At 43.0% G+C, this 17,988-nt stretch overlaps 1 protein-coding gene across 2 annotated transcripts in view; it reads right to left on the bottom strand.

Moving 5' to 3' along the window:
• LOC117413069 (5-hydroxytryptamine receptor 4-like) overlaps window positions 1-17,988 on the bottom strand; it is a 62,035-nt gene that overhangs the window by 20,060 nt on the left and 23,987 nt on the right. For both annotated transcript variants that reach the window (XM_034021805.3, XM_058997182.1), the window contains exons 3-6: window positions 14,165-14,299; window positions 13,849-14,049; window positions 7,861-8,014; window positions 5,080-5,645 (exon numbers count right to left, since the gene is read on the bottom strand). In XM_034021805.3, coding sequence (XP_033877696.3) covers window positions 5,080-5,645; window positions 7,861-8,014; window positions 13,849-14,049; window positions 14,165-14,299 — 1,056 coding nt within the window. The remainder of the gene's footprint in view (window positions 1-5,079; window positions 5,646-7,860; window positions 8,015-13,848; window positions 14,050-14,164; window positions 14,300-17,988) is intronic.

A 17,988-nucleotide genomic window follows, 5' to 3' on the forward strand; every position in this document is an offset into this window, starting at 1 on the left:
CATTTCTCCCCTGACAAAACATCACAGTGGCACCACCACTTCCAGCAGACACCATTGTCTCTTACCAGAGCTGCATGGCTTGAATTCCCTGTTAGCTTAAACCATGACATCTCACGTATCAAACCAGTCACAAGTTCTACTAGATTTGATTAAGAGTGGGGGGGAGAGGGCCAAAACAGGGGAAACAAAATACCCTGACTGTTTCTGCAAAATGTCAGCAACAAAAAATGTATTTATGATCATGCTGTTTGCACAATTTTATGGCGTGACTATAGAACGGTTAAGAGCTCATTTGTAAATATTTACATTGAGACATACCAATTCTGAAATCTCCATCTTCAAATTATAGCAGAGTCGTTGGACTCGGAGAAACAACATAAAAACAAATAAGGACCTGGTTTGCACGGAAACAATCTGCAGCTCCCGCTGTTGAGGAACGCAGAGCACAGCACGAGTCATTGTGTAGCTCAATGCATTGGAAGTGCATAGGACTGAAGGAATGCCTATAAAACAAACCCTCTCATCACAGTATGGTCTGGCACGTTCTCATGGGGGTCTGCAGTATGTCATCAGAAATACCATACCATGCATCTTTCCCCATCAGAGAGATCCTGGTCTTTTGTTAGTTCAATCACTATCTCTGTATGTCTTTGAAATGCTGTTGAGCTGTTGGCTGTGGTCCCTGATTCCAGAAAAATGACATTGCGGTATCTGACCCAGAACTCCCCTTCTAAAAGTCCCTCATAGTAAAAGCACAGCAAAGTGTAATAAAGCATGGTAAAGCATTATTATTTGTTTATTTAGCAGACACTTTTATCCAAGGCAACTTACAGAGACTAGGGTGTGTGAGCTATGCATCAGCTGCAGAGTCACTTACAACTATGTCTCACCCGAAAGACAGAGCACAAGTGACTTGCTCAGGGTCACACAGTGAGTCAGTGTCTGAGGTGGGATTTGAACCGGGGACCTCCTGGTTACAAGCCCGTTTCTTTAACCACTGGACCACACAGCCTCCTTGTAAAGAATAGTGAGATATGGCATAGTATATTAATAAACATGACAAACCAGGATAAACTGGGAAATTAATTGTATAATCATGAGGAAAAGCATAGTAAAACTGCAAAAACACCGAGCAAAAATACCATGGCAAACTTTTATAAGGGTCAAGCTGTTACAAGGGTTTGCTGTCGATGGCTATTGGGTGAAAGGATGTAGCCATGTAAGTCTGTTCACAGAGGAGTGAGATGTTAATATGACACGTGTAAATTGTTGCCCTTTTGATAAACCACAAATCACTAATGGCATTTATTAAGTACACAGTTTTGCGGTACAAGTATTTACATGTATTCCCCGCAGTATCATTAATTTGATTGTCCTGCCGTTCCTCTGCTCATGTCTGAATAATCAGCCTCTCCGGTACTCTGTTTGTTTGCAGTGAAGTCACATCATTTATGATACAATTTGGTCTGCTGGTTTTAATATCGCAATAACGCGGGGCGTGAGTAGTCCTTGCAATACAGCACGGCATTCCTTCATTAAAAAAAAAACATTTAAAAAGAGCCTGTCACCTCCCATTCCCTCGAATTAACACCTAACACAACGTGCGTTCGGTTTGTGAAACGGTTTGTTCTTTTATCTTGGGTTTCACAATAAAGCCTTCATGTGTTTCGTCAGCTGTTTTTCTGTGCTCCGTGCCTGTGTGTGATGCTTGAGGACTGGGTTCTGAATAAGAAAGCAATGTAATCTCTATGGTGACGGCCCCACATTACTGGGGCACGTTAGTGACACACATGGCTTTTCCAGTGAATAAAATATTAAATACATGAACCAGAAAACACATCATGAGGTGCCCTCCAACAGAGATCCGTGACTATTCTTTAAATGACAACTACCATGCATCTATGAGCAAAACCAACATTGTGTCTCTGTACGGAGAAGGCTGTGAAGAAATATTTACTTTTACAGTACATGCACCAATGCAGAACACTAACAGCTATGTGTGTCATGCAATGAAATGATCAAGCAAATAAAACGTTTACAGATTCATTTGAACTGTAGCCCCGGTCTCCCCTACAGAGATCAGCTTCAAGAGAACTACACCGGAAGGCGACTGTCGTCTTGGTTAAACTGCAGGTTCCAGCCTCGATACATTGTGTCTGAGGATTACAATCACAACTGCTTTTTAATGTTACTCTCACTAACGTGCCCCTGTAAAACTGAACCTGCCAGCAGCTGCTGTGAGAGCGGCCTGATCTGCATTCTCAATGAAGTTCATGAGTCCCAAATACAATGAACTTTATAGGTGGTTAAAATGCATCTCATTTCACAAACGGATAGACTCCCCAAGGGAAAATCTATAATCCTATAATTAGTATAATTTTAAAAAGTGTGTGCGTGTGTGTGTGTGTGTGTGTGTGTGTTTGTGCATGTGTGTGTGTGTGTTCCTGGGTGTGTGTGTTTGTGCATGTGTGTGTGTGTGTTCCTGGGTGTGTGTGTGTGTGTTTTCCTGTGTGTTCCTGACTGATACAGATACAGAACAGGTGGGCAGCAGATCAGGTCCTTATTTTTAATTGTAGATCAATAGAGTTCATGATTCAGAGTCCGCTCCCTTTGGTCTGCAGCCTCTGGTTGACTAAAGGTGTTTGACATCGCCTGATTTTTTTGCCTCTTCGTATGAATTATTTATACACTCTTACTTTGGGGAATGCAGTTAAATGTCACTGCTAATCCATGCATAAATACACAGCAATGTTAAAGAATGCATTATCCTTATAGATTATTCAAGAAATAAATCATTTTCTATTAAATATAGAGGGAGGTTTGTTTTCCTTGGATCTTCTCATGATAATTGCTGCATTCGGGACTCGGGATGATAATTGAGCATCAGAGTCAGGCACAGCTGAGAACAGTGTGCTTATGGAAAGATTCTAACTTGTATCTGACCGCTGGTTTTGAATGCAGGCTCCCAGCACAGGGATGTCAGGGAGCCAATGCTCTACATTATTATTGTTTTTTTTTAAAATATGTATTATTATCTGATGCACATTCCCTAAGAAAAGCTCTATCAAATCATAGTGATTGCACAGATAAGTATGACAAACCTCTGTAAATAAAAACATGGGGTAACCATGGGAAATGCATCTTATAAACATGGGATCAGCATGGGAAACTGGAATGACGGGGCAAATATACCAGTGCAATATTCTATACTGCCGTTTTACTGGAGTGTTATTGTGTCTTACTGTACAGTATTTGTAATTTCTAGTATTCATCTTTAGTGTTAGCAAATCCTTCAAGGGAGCGGATTTAAAGGGTCAAGATTTACAGGGTCAAGGTCATGTGACTGCTGCCTGGAGCCTATAAGTTCAGCTTCGAGGGTCAGTGGCCAGCTGATGCTGGAGCAGATCTCTGAGGGAGTTCCTTGGAAAGAGCTGAAATGTTGCAGCTGTATATAATGTAAATCATTCTGAATGGGCCATCTGCACTTTTTTTTTTAATCCAAATCTGCACGTTTTGAAATAACTGCAGTGGTCTGGGCTGCATTATTATCCTGCTGGAAACGCTGGCTGTGAAGTTTTGTTTTTAAAAATATGAAGCCTGAATCGCCGAGGGTTTCTGAGCTACGAGGTGCTGAAACTGCACATTGAGTTCTCAGAGGGAACAGCAGGCAGACGCTCGCCAGCAAATGCCTGTAACATCTGGAACGAAGCCTGGCAGAAAACAGCCATGACTAATTGACAAATAAAGACCTGCAGTTTCTCCTGAAAGCAGAGGATGCAAAGAGCTGAGAAATGATTCCAAGCACTTGACATGAAGATTTTCAGCCAGGAGCTGATACAGCGCCAGAGACTGAAATTCAAACACTAGCGAGGCCTGACAAAGCTGTTCAGAGCTGTTTAGACAGCCGGTGACATCTGAAGCTCCGATTCATGACGCATCAGGATGTTTTATCAATGTTTGATCGATTGCAATTCAATTACGCATTTACTTGTCATCCAATCATCATTCTTGTATTTTCAACCACTTTTGGTGACCTCGTTTGTTTGAAAAAAAGAAAAGTTATATAGTAGGCCAGACTTTTGCCTGTGATTATTACTTTGTTATTTAGAATAAACAGAGTAAACATTTTAATTCTAATTGTAATTGAACAGAATAGCATTGTAATTGTAATTGCAATTTCAGCAAACAATTCCGCTGTACTTGTACTTGTACTTGTACTTGTACTTTGATTTAAACACGAGGTTCACTGATTGATTTTGACATGTCCATGGACCTCTCGAACCACGACAAGGTGTACACAGAGACTGAACAGAAGGGGATGCCTGCGGTTATATGCTATTTATAATACAACCTCCTTTACATCCTCAGAGCGCCTTTGTCTGCACCAAAGAACTTTACTACACAACACAGACAATAACCTGAGCTACAAATGTGGAAATTCGCTTCAGTAAAAGTGCAGATAAACTCCCAGTAGAATATCTTCCCCCGCACTTGTTTAAGTGCAGTTTACTTGGTTGCACTTCACTGTAGTGATACTGGGACTGCTGCTCCTGCTCATAAGAGTTCCACTGTGCGTACAGCTGGAGTCCTGTGATCTCCAGGACTTAAAAGACAGATCCACACTTAGCAATTACTGCCCCAATTAGATGCACCGAATCTGCAGCTGTGCACTTAAATAATCAGGAGACAGCTTCATTATATAGAGATATATATACTGTACATCAGTGTGGCTGCCAGATTGCTCACAATGAAGCACTGTGAGGATCGTAATCAAAACCTGCATGACCTCTGGATGCTAAGAAAACAGATTATTCTGTGGGTTTGAATACATGCAGCAAGCAGCTGTTACATTATTTCAAGTAACCCGGTGCAGATCCATATAAGTAACTATAATAAAAGAATAGATCAAAGCAGCTGACATCTCTCCATGTTAAATACTGTGCCTGATTTGAGAAAAGTGCCACTAGACGGTATCATCTACCCTGCAAGACCAGATGTAATGGGGGCAAGAGAAGCTGGCTGGGCCTCTGACACCTGATGCCTGCCTTTGGCAAGGTCTAGCACAGTAAGCGGACCTACCTCAGCACGTGTGTAGATCCGTTGATTGTAGGGGCAGGGCAGGGCACGCTGGGCACCAGGAGGGACTGCCTGCGAGAGCGCTGGTTCCCACAGCACAGGATGATGAGGAAGGCACGGCGGAAGGATTTGTTCAGAAAGGCATACAGGAAGGGGTTGAGCATGGAGTTGATGTAGCCCAGCCACAGGCAGGCGGCCCACAGTTTCTCGGGCACCGCGTAGTCGATGAATGGGTCGACCACGTTGGTGATGAAGAAGGGCGCCCAGCACAGGCAGAAGCAGCCCATGATGATACCCAGAGTCTTGGCTGCCTTGGTCTCCGTGCGCATGCGGTGGTTGCGCTGGTGGGCGGCGCTGTCTGAAGAGGCGCTGGCACCCCCCGCACGCTGCAGCATGTTGATCTGTCGAGCGTGCTCCCGCGCGGTCACGTAGATGCGCTGGTAGGCCAGGACCATCAGCCCCAGAGGGATGTAAAACGCCACCACAGAGCAGGTGAGCGCGTATGGTTTGTTCACCATGAAAACACACATGGTGGAGTTCGAGTCCCCGCTGAACTTCCTTGCTTCTATCTGCCAGGGAGCAAACAACAACAAAACCATTACGACCAGCACTTAGGGTTACTGTTTAATCCAAACAGGAAACATTCTGCTTCATGTACAGAATTCATTTAACATCCTTGATCAGTTTATTATTATTTATTTATTTCTTAGCAGACGACCTTATCCAGGGCAACTTACAATTGTTACAAGATATCACATTATTTGAACATACAATTACCCATTTATACAGTTGGGTTTTTACTGGAGCAATCTAGGTAAAGTACCTTGCTCAAGGGTACAGCAGCAGTGTCCCCCACGTGGGATTGAACCCATGACCCTCTGGTGAAGAGTCCAGAGCCCTAACCACTACTCCACACGGCTGCCCCCTTTTTTAGCGCATACCATTCTCTCATCACCTGGGAATTTTTGTGTTTTTTTTCATACATGAATTAAACATTTGTGATCCAGCACCACTGACCTCTACAACCTTTGTTCTATCAATTTTGGCTCATTTAGAGAAAACATGACCTACCTTCACAGTAGAATGAGAAAATCATAGAACATTGCTGTGTCAAATTTGATGCCAATATCTGAAAGCGTTTGGTCCCTATGTGATCCGGGGAAAAAAAAGGTTCAACTACACAATCAAATGTTGCATAAATGTGACAACAAAGTCATATTTACTAAAACAACACAGCATCCCATTATGAGAAAGCTTAAGCTTAAGCTTAAGCTGAATGATCTGTTTTCTGGGTAAATATGCATTAAACTTGTGATGCAGCTGTAGTTAACTTTACTGCGTGGCTACAAGGTCTAATCCCTTCCCTTCACTCGCCCAACTGTTCCCACAAAACACTGGCTTATTTTCATTGTGAAATGAACAGCCTCTCTTACCTATTGGTTCAGAGCAGCTCTGCGGTTACAGCACTGGGCTGCAGCACTGCAGTGGAAAATCTCAGCTGAGGCCTCTAACTGCTGACATTCTTACACCCTCTATCATCAACATTGCAGACCTGTGCTTTAACCACTAAAATACTCAAAGCAGGTACTTTCCACAGACAGCTGAACCACCTAACAACTGAGCTTCCTAACCCACTGCATTCCACACTGCAGCCCAGCGCTGCAACGACTGAGATATCTAAACCCACGATCTTCACCAACTTCAGCACTGCAATTTACAGAGCTCCAGCTACTGAGCCACGTATTCACACCAGCTGCTTTTCATGTTGAGCCCCGAGGTCAGTCTATTAAAAAGATGCTACCATACATTTTGTGAAGGAAACTAGAAGTGTGTGTTTAGATAGCTATCTGATTGCTCTGCAGATACCGTCACAGGATTAATAGCCCATCCAGCATCAGGGACATATTTTCCATTATTCGCTATACTTGACAGCTATATATATATAGTCAATTTCATGCCCTAATAAGATTTTGGCTTTGTGTTTATCTCAGTGGTGCCCTCATCGCTGGTACATACTGTGTTACCTAGATGTGCAGAGCAGTATTGAATTCTCAGTGCTTGATTCACTGTATTTCTTTGCATTTGCTGGCTCTCACATATTCTGAGTTCTTGTCATTTAATTTGCTGAGTTTTCTGTTCTGAATTGTGTTGTTAAAAACACAATATGGGCAGCAGTGTGGAGTAGTGGTTAGGGCTCTGGACTCTTGACCGGAGGGTCGTGGGTTCAATCTCAGGTGGGGGACACTGCTGCTGTACCCTTGAGCAAGGTACTTTACCTAGATTGCTCTAGTAAAAACCCAACTGTATAAATGGGTAATTGTATGTAAAAAATAATGTGATATCTTGTAACAATTGTAAGTTGCCCTGGATAAGGGTGTCTGCTAAGAAATAAATAATAATAAATAATATAAAATCACTGAACACAGAGCTCAAATATGATTGTTCGTATAATGCTAGGATTAATTATAATTAAGGGCATGATTACAAGCAAGCAAAAATAATTTGAGGTTTATTATATTCAGAAGCCAGAGATCAGCCAGCGTCCGAAGTGTGGCTCATTAAAATGTAGTACACAGGTCATTAACAATGTTGACCTAATAAGTGGCATGTTCAATAGGAGCATGTTAGATTGTGCACAGGACTGGATGGCTGTATTTTTTTTGACAGCTGTACTGTAATTCATGACATCACAAGCATGAACACTGAGCCATACGGTCACCGTAATATTAAAATGCAAACTATACAAATAAAAGGACTGAAGTACATTTTATTGATGGCACTCACCAAATGATCTATCCCAATGCTGTTCCAGCCTTGCATTATGGGTAAGAAGGAGATGACGGATGGGATTACCCAGCAACCCCCCAACATGAGAGACACCCTCAGGGGCGTCATTCTGTTGCTGTAGACCAGCGGCTGACAACAAATGGCGTAGTACCTGCAAATGGAAAACAAGACTAGGCATGACATCAAGGAGTGCTGCAACCCAAGGTCCTGTTATCACTGGTTCCCTTATTCTCTGTTGAAGATCGATTGGTTTTTTGCTTGCATGTTATACTTAATTTGGATATGCTGATCTCATACAGTATATCTATAGTGAACGATTTCACTTGTTGAAAGGTTCGATAGCCCTTTTGCAGAAGACCCAGACACAAGATTGAGGTGTTTTTTTTAAAATTAATTACAGAAATAAAAGCCAATCCAAATCAAAACTAAACAAAAGCCTAACTCCACTTTGGAGCGCTAACTAACCTTTTTAAATTAAAAAAAAAACAACCCTAAACTATAAAACTGGACGACTAAGCCGTTTATCGGTTGCAAAACACACAGTTTTTACAAACACAAACAAAAAGGTTGACACACTATCTTTTTCTAAACCACACAGGTTTCCCCCTCCCATGCACAGGCACTCAGGACAGACAAAACATGAAACAGCAACACAAAACGATACAACACATAGCATAAATAGCCAGATGGCTACAATACATTCACTAGAGTGACCTGCAGTTCAGAGAGGAGCTTTCATTCCTAAGGGCAGGTCTGCAGGTCTGCAGTGTTAAAGAGTTCGCTATAAGAACAAAACAAGAAGCAAAAGTTCTTCAACACAAGCGTGATAAAACGCTGCTGATGTTAATAGGAGGAGATAAGAGCCTTAAAGCTTTGGCTGGCAGTCCTGTAGCTACTACATGAAGAGCAGCAGTGCTTTGAGTCCGTGTGCGTCTCCCTCCCACAGCGTGTTAACAATCGCTTCTGTATTCCTACACATGCTTTGCTGCTGGAAGAGAGTGCTTTGTGTCCAATCAAGATTTAAGAGGCCAGAGTGTAGTGCAGCAGGGAGTATTGATGCTTTATTATAAAGCACTTTGCACTCATGAATATCAACCACAATGCAAAGCATGCCGTCTGTCCCATTGGGCCGTGGGCACAGTCTGTCTTCACCCTGACCTGTCAATGTCACACATACACTCACGGATAACAGGGAAGAACATTCTGTCAGCCTGCATGCTAATGTGCAGTTAATAATGGACAGATTAATGTTCTCGATTTCCAACGGTGGTCTTTCATAATATACCCCGTTAGCAATAATGTAGATGAATCGCAGGTCCTTAATCACAAAGCTTTTAACTCGAGAGTAGTTCAATAGCATCATACCCTAGAGAGTGGTTTCCATGTGAGTGAGAGAAGCAGATGAAACTGAGAAGCAGGGGCAGTAGGGCTGGGAGGAGGAGGAGGGAGGAACGGGTGGCTGTCTAGACAGGATAGAAGGGACAGGCAAAGAGACCCCGGTTTAAATTCCTATATTGCATTGCATCCCTATTGGCCACTACAGACTTGTTACAAGGACATCCCATTGTGCACTTTTGACCCTCACACATGATGTACACGCGCCCACCCGGGGGGGAGATCCCTGAATAAATTCCCCAGTTTCCATGTGTTTTGTTGCAGTACCTGTGTTTGTATCCATCCTCGTGCAGTGCAGTGCACCGCGTCTTCACTGTCTTAGTGGCACAGGCATGTGACCTTTCAGTCGTAATCGAATCATCTTGTCACTTTCACTTTCTCTGGTCAGCTCTGACCTTCCTGCACTCCAGGGTCTCCGGTCCTTCACGCTTGCCATTTTCAACGAGCGTCAAGCTCTCCAAACTTATCTACTCTCATTCCAGAAGACCATTATAGGTGACACGTCTCCATGGTAACGTGCGCCAGGCAACGAGATTGAAACTCACAAACAAACCTTACTGCCTGCGCACGTCACCAGTTACAGCTGGTCTCTGCTGGTCTCTGCTGTCTTGAGTTTGTTTGTTGTTATTAATACAGATGCAACATTCAGAAGGCATTTCAGTTACGTTCAGTTGCTGTAACAGTCTCATATCTTGTGATCCTCTTGGGAGTCTCGCTGTGTGAAGTTCTGCACACAGCTGTTGATATGTGCAAACCCTACAATTAGGTTTTCATTAATCATGTTACAAAAAGGGTAGCATTTGTAGTATTTTAGCTGTAAAACAAACAAACACACAAACACACAAAGCGTAAAGCAAGCCTGAGCAAGGTGGAATTTCTGTGATGAGGACATGGTAGCTAAAGCCCCACTTTAATCTGAAAACTACCAAAGCCACTATGAAAAAAATCAAACAGTCAAAGTCAATGACGCTGAGAAATCTGTCTGGGCAATGACATGGCTGTGCTTCAGATATAAAATAATGGAAGTTGCTTCAAAGGCTTATTTTATTCAAGGGCAGAGTGAGAGCAACAAGAAAGAGAGACAAGTCTGTTGAGCCAGGATCCGGGGAGCAGGCCAGCCTGCCGCTGTTGTGCACTGGGATCCCAGTCCTTCACACATCTGGAGGACACATCTGTTCACAGAGCCGGGAGATGAACAGCATGTCCCTCAGTGTGTGTCTGCAGCTACCTTCCTAACACGGGTAGCCCAAACAGGCATGCTTTTGACTGCAGAATGTCATATTTTTTCCTTCCAGTTCTCAGACATATAGGTCAAAACACTGAAGTGCATTTGTTTTACATTAAATGGTAAAAATAAGTAACAAGCGGGAGCTTTTACAGAAAGCACTTCTCTTGCTGTGTTTCTCACGCTGTAGCCTGGAGGCTGAGTGAATGAATTTACAGCCCTGCCTTCCTTCAATGCTTATTCAGGATCCACTCTCATTCATTCACTGTCTAATGCACATTACAGCAAAATGCCATCATGACTCGAGGCTTTTATACACCATGCTTTTATAAATTCCAGTTTCATGTGTCATTGGTTGGCCTCCCAGTGGTCTCACCCACTCAACACAGCACTCGATAAACTGTAGCAGCACTCTACTTGCTTTGTTTTATTCAGCCAGAGCTCAATGTGATAACAACATTTACATCCATGTATGCTTTTGATAAAGTATACAGACCATGACGGGGTTTGAGCATTAGTTAACCCTGAACAACACTTTAAGCACAGGACAGAAACAAGGCCAGAGTTGTAACTTGAACATAGACTTAGGACAGAGGGAAGGAGACACTTCTTAACAGAGAGGGTGACAAGGGGATGGAAGGCAGTGGGTTTGAGTAGCTCAGTGGTGAGAGTGCTGGGCTGCAGTGTGGAAGGAGTGAAGGCATGGAATAGACTAATCCCAAGGTAGCAAGCTGACCTGATTTAGTCACCCTTCTCTTATTGCTATCTGACTTTATCTGCTGTCCAGCTCTGAAGCGATTTGACATTTCCAGATACAGTCACTGCTTATCAGTCTGCTTTCCACCGGCTGATTTCTAATCACAGAATGACATTTAAAATCACAGAGCTCTCTAAATCAAGGGCTGGAGATCTTAGCTCTGGTGGAATAGATACAGGGCCATCTCAACTTGGACCAAATTACCAGGAAACATAAACCAAATACAAGAAAACATACAGTGGAACTCCAATGTGCTCACATGCATGACAGCACCTAGATTGTAGAGGCTTCACGTGTGGGGTTTAGATAGATACTGTACTCTCATGTGCTCTAAAGACTCCTTCATTATGTAGTTTGAGAAGAATGGAATGGAATGTGGATGGCAATGGGTTTAAATGGATCCATTGTTCAAGTGCTGGAAGGTAGTGAATTCAAGCATATCAAGCATATAGTTACAGCAGCAACTTGTAGCATTCCAGCCTCTTGAAAAAGCACGAGCAGCTGACAAACAGCACTACCGGCTCCTGTTACCAGCTGTGACCAAACCAGTTCTGGTCATTGCTTGGATTTCCAATGCAGAACATCTCAAACATTTCAGCATTCGCCGTGTTTAATGACAGCGGCACATTACAACACCCTACCGGTAAACCACTAATCTTTTTTCTGTATTCAGAATCAGAAGACAGTCACGCCTACAACTTCAAAAGCAGGAGGAAGCTGGACACTTCGCTGGTCCGCTATTCGATTCAAGATACCATTGGCTCAAGATGTGAAATTCGGAGGTGCTCGGAGCCGCAGTGTCAGGGGCACAGCAACCCCACAGTGACATGGATTCACTCTGCTGTTTAGAGAGCAGCTAGTTAATGTGTGATCTGCCTACTTCCTTTTATGAGACGGTGTGAAGTGTGAATCATGGCTGGTAATCAGCGAGAAGGCTCCCCCTCCGCCCCCATTCCCGCCTCTCTTTCTTGTAAATGATTGGGAGATCACTGTAGATGAGTATTAAAACCAGCACAGCTGCTTCTGGAAGTGTCACACTCGTACATGAGAACAAAGTCTGAGGTATAGGGTTCATGTGCAGCCAAAGACTGGCAAGATCTTAATTCCAACACTGGTACACAGCACAAGAAGTCACAGTGGTTATCTGAGCAGTCCACAGCTTTGATCAAATCCAAGCATTACTGCTTCTGTAACCCTCCCTGAAAACGGGCTCTGTGTTTGGCAGTGATTTGGAGTGACAGCTCAATCACTACCTTAAGACACAGGAATCATTCCTTTTTTGTCTTGTAAAGCTCCGAACAGAACTGACTGCACCGCAGATAAGGGCTGAAAAAGCAAATGAAAATGAAAGCACACACACAAAGAAACCCAGAGGCTTTCTGGCAGCTGTCAACATCTTTTCCAGGCGTCAAAGTTGTAGCACAAAGGGAGTTGATTGCAGTCTGCTCATAGCGCTGCGGATAATGCAAATTAGTGGTTGTCTGGGCGAGCCTGGAAAGTATTTGATTTCTTATCAACATTGAAATGGTACTGGAAATTTTCATCCAGGTTCAGCAATACAAACAATCAATGAAATTTATTTTGTATAGCACCTTCATACAAACATATGCCTGTAGTTAAAGCTACCCTTACGGACAAAATATATCTTATAACAGTGGCACAATATATATATAGTATGGGGAGTTGACAGGGTCGAAAAGTCACATTGTCACATGATTTGAATGGAATAGTGTTTCATAATTAACTGTATAAAATGCTATAATAATGATAATAATAATACATGTATGAATGAATAAATAAATACCTAAATAAATACAATTATATAAAATTGAATAATAAATAGTTTAAAGTTTGTAGACCAGTGTTTGTTCTGTGTATTTATGCTTTATCGAATTAAAAATAACATAATTTCAATAACATTCATTTGAATAAGCAATGCAACGCTTTGTAAACATCATTAACAATATAACAGCTAAATAAATTAGGCCATACATATTTATACATTTTCTAATGAGAAAAATGCAAATGGCTTAAGACTCATTAAATCAAACCCCCTTGATAAGTAGTAGTCAGGACTATTTATACTGATAAACTCCAGCTTCTCTTCTGCGTGAGAACCCTCCACCCCAGCCCACCACAGACCCTCCGAAACCTTACAAGCAGACCCAAACACAAACAGGTTCGAGTCCTTCTCAATAAATATACTCCCCTTAGGTATGAACTGCCTCGGAATCTGAAAACAAGCTCTGCACTGCATCTTTTTAAACAATTAGCCAAACAGTATTTGCTTCAAAAACCAATTAGTCATCGCGCCATCAGAAAAGAGACACATACTGTGCTCCCCCTGCCCCTCTCTCTTTCTCCTCCTTACGTACTGTACAACATTTACAACCACTTTCCCACTCCCCCCATGCCTGAGAGACATTACTAATCTAGTACCCCTCCACCCGCCCTATAATTAACCTTCCTAAATTGTTTTACTGAACCACAGGATAGGATCTCATTGTAAAACAGCCCTTTTGACTGGGCTAGCAAGTCATACAGAATCACTGCTGTATGCACAGGGCTGTAAAGGCCTTTGGTGTGTAATGCATAATAAACAGCCCACCTGTCCAGGGAGATGCAGCAGAGATGCAGGATTGAGGCGGTGGTCAGCAGCACGTCCAGCGATGTCCTGACCAGGCAGAAGGTCTCTCCGTAGATCCAGTTCTGGTGGACCAGCTCGATGGCGCCGAACGGCATCACCATCACGGACACCAGCAGGTCTGCGAACGCCAGCGACACAATGAAGTAGTTCGTCTTGATCTTCCTGGACAAGCAAACGAGAGCCACACTTACACTGAACTCAGCTTTCAACTGATCAGGATTAGTACTGTGCTTTTACTGTGGGACACTTTTATAAGGGTACTGTGTGCGCTGCTGACCTGAGCTGCCGGTCTCTGCAAACAGCCACCATGACGAGCAGGTTCCCCAAGACAGTCATGAGCATCACCAGGGAGAAGAAGGAGATGAGGGCAATCCTCTCGACCACTCCATAGCTGGGGACCGCCTCCGTACTGCTGCAGGGACAGAGAGAAGGGACAGTCAGTGTAATGCAGCTCAATAGGACTTTACACTGCAGGGGCCAGTCTCGTACTGAGTGCCTCTGCATCTCTTACCCTGGAGGCTCCCCCTCCAGACACTGCAATATATCTTCCATGTGCTGTATTAAATAATGGGATGAGGAGCTGTTTTCAGGCCATCTCAATGAGGGAATTTCCATTGAAAGCTAAAGAATATTAATGAGCCCAGTTCTCGGTTGAGACAGCGATGCAGTGTGCAGTGCATGGGTCTGCTGCTGCTCTAATGGGTGTGTTTACATTCCAGGCATCGCGTGCTCTGAACGTGGCATAAAGCAATTACAGACGATCAACCTTGCTGCCCTCACTGAAGCCCTGTAATCACGGCTGCACAAACCCAATCATTCTCTGCAGTTTGAGCTCGTGTCAGGTGCTGGCGGCTGTGATACACTCCTGCTTCATTCGATCAATGTGTTTATTCCACAATTAGTCACATGCAAACCTTTCTGTTCTATCCGTGACCTGGGTTCAAGACTCAGGAGAAGTGTAACAGAGAAGAACTGATGATGGAAACAGTGTTGCTGTAGCTAATTCATTGCTCAGTGATTTCGGAAAAACTCAAAAAACACCCTTGTTTTTATCCAATTAAAAGCATATGCTAGCATTAGCAACAGATTGGCATATAGCTAGTATGCCCAGTGACCCAAAACAGTCCCCAGTCTCATTTCACTGCTTCATTCATGGATCTGGAGTGGGTCAGGTGGAAGGTCTCAGTCACTATAAAGGTCATGCAGTTATCCCTGAAAGAATACGTCGATAATAGGACAGGGATAAAGGTTATGGGTGAAACTATTGTGAAACTATTGTGAAACTTGACTCATTTCCTGCTCAGGATAATGGTGAAATTAAAAATTCCCCATTGTGTGTCATCTGAGATTTATTACTGCCATTTAATACAAAGGCTCTATGTTTTACCTTCAACAAACTGAAGCCTTATTGTACTAGACATGGAAGATACTGTACTGTAGGTATTCCCAAGAAACATGTTATTACAAACAGTGAGTTTGTGGCTTTCCTCCGTCACTCTGACCTCCTCCTCCTCCAGACGATCTCAGACAGACCCCAGGGGTACGTGTAAACACCATGGGACACCTACATCCAGCTCTGTGCAGCATTGTGTTGTGCATGAAACAACAAACCCCTTCATAAACCCCAGCCTCATACTCATGGCAGGAACACATTCTCAGAGCTTCCATCAATACAATGCATAATATTACCAGCAGAGGAACCAAGCCCACGTGCTAATGCTAATCACTCAATACTATAATAAATGGATGTCTAGCTGCGTTTCTCTTCATATTACAAACACCTAGCTTTATAAGTCAGTATGACAAAAAACAACACAACAACTCTATTACATAAAGTGAAATTGAATTTTTGTTGAAAATAGTGTGATGAGCAATCGAAGCCTCCAGCTGCCCTGATTCGATTCAGCCTTTCCTAATGGACATTGATTGGCAGTGCTTGCACGCAGGCTGTACTGTATCTGTCTGAGGACTGTAACCGTTTGGAATGTGTATATGAACACTGTAAAGGAAGAAGCATGCAGATCCATGTACCCTGCTGTGCACGAGGTCAGACGTTGACATGTTATGTCAGGGGGTGACCTGGACCTCTTGTCTGCTAGCATGAAATCACGGCTTCAACTGACAAACTCTATTAAAGATTCCCCACCCTTACATTGCATCTAGAATGCGCCCGTTTCCATCGCAGATTCTTACGCTAAGGGAACTTGGAACACCAGGGGAGACTTGGGGTTTGATACAGCAATGTTGCCTCAGACTAGGTCTCCCGGTGATCTCCTGGAAGCAGGTTTCAAGCCACTGTTCCTGGCCTTGTGTTCCTCAGCGTTACAGTGAGACTTGAAAGTGAGCTGTGACAGCCAGGTGTGGTCAAGGTCTTCTTACACAAGGTGCAATTCAGATAAAAACATGCGTTTGTAAAGTATGTCCAGGTTGTTTGTTTCTATATGGGACAACTTTAATTTGTATACATTGATAAATCTGATCCCAGCTGTCTAATTTTGTATCAGTAATGCAGGAGAGCTACCACAATCCATCAGTGCTATTAATGAATATATAGTATTAACCACTGAAAAGAACCAGAAAACTGACGCCTCTCTTTGGGAAATGCAAATCTACCATGATTGCACTCCTCATGATTGTGAGTCGATTTGATAGACATTTGCTGCTCTCTGAATTCCATGGCCTGACATGCTGTGGATTATTTTTTTCTCCTTATCGTGTAAAATCTATTCATTCCCCTTGAGGCAGTCGGCTGACCCCTGCGTTTCCGATGGCTTCCAAGCCCTGGAGACCCTAAAAAGGACAATTAACTCCCTCACCAAAGGCTGAGCAATTGATCGCCTTTAATTATGTGTCCGATGGGCATGAAAGGTGACTGGAGACAGAATCGGGAGGGCATTCGACCACATGCAAGTGAGGAAGCACACTGCAGTCCAGCATCACAAATGCAGGGCAGTGTTGAGAATGTCAAGGGAGAGCCCAAACGCCAACCATCTTCATCCATGATATATTTGGAGAAAAACTGGAGAGTGCAGATTTCTGATTAACTGTGATGTAGCTCAGGACTAACCGCACAGGGTTTTAGAATGTATTTCAAAACCCTTCTCTTAAAGTACAAGCTAGATTAAGAACCTAGTGTCGAGGGAAAGTTATGAGATTTTGTGCAAACAGTGGTTTTGTTGCAATGCAACATGATTCTTTTACTACTGGTCCAACATGGCACCAACCAATCCTCTCTCTTCACCCAACAGGTCCCACTTCATCAGCTCAACACTGGCTAACAAGACCCAGTGGCAGGCAATCAATACAGACAAACCAGCAACACTTTGGGTTGCATACTGAACGGAAACCCATGTATAATTAGAACCGACAACCTAAAGAGGGAGTAAGTAAGCAAAACACTGTAAACCCACAAATAGACCATGAAAACCCATCGTGTCACCTTCCCCCATTGCCATCACACTTCTTCTAATAAAAACAGTGAAACATGGAGCACTCTGCAATATCCAGAGGGCTATCCTCTCTCTCTCGCTCTCTCAAACAAGCACTAAAGACTAAAAGCTGCTTTGACATCTGTTTGCACGCACTCTCATCTCATCTGAGCACATCTATTTAACTTCAAGGCAGCTAAATTAACTCTGAGAGCATCCTTGGGTCACAGCCCAGATATATCTACATCTATATATATATATATTTTCTTCGTATTTTAAAATCGATCCATTTGCTTCTCCAAAGGAATCATAACGTCAACCTTTTTTGTGCTTTTTTTGTGTGCTTCAACATTTCAGTAAGAGTGAAGAGATTTGGGTAAGGATACATTATAAACATCCAATAATGCATCTATAAATGAGAAACAAAGGGTGTTATAAACAGCAGCACACAACTGTCAACCATTATAACAGAAATGACTGTAAATTAGGCATTTAAAAGAAACCTGGTTTATGGCAAAGCATTACGTTTGACACTAAAATGTTGTTGCAGTAAACTTGAATTCCTTGGTATTACATCATATCTAGGCGTTTTATACATGCAGGAGCTCCTTTAGGGTCCCAGCTGTTTTCGCCTGTTTCTTTACTGTTGTCAGATTTGTGGCTATAACTCTTT

The sequence above is a fragment of the Acipenser ruthenus genome, chromosome 23, assembly GCF_902713425.1.
Source record: "Acipenser ruthenus chromosome 23, fAciRut3.2 maternal haplotype, whole genome shotgun sequence".
NCBI lineage: Eukaryota > Metazoa > Chordata > Actinopteri > Acipenseriformes > Acipenseridae > Acipenser > Acipenser ruthenus.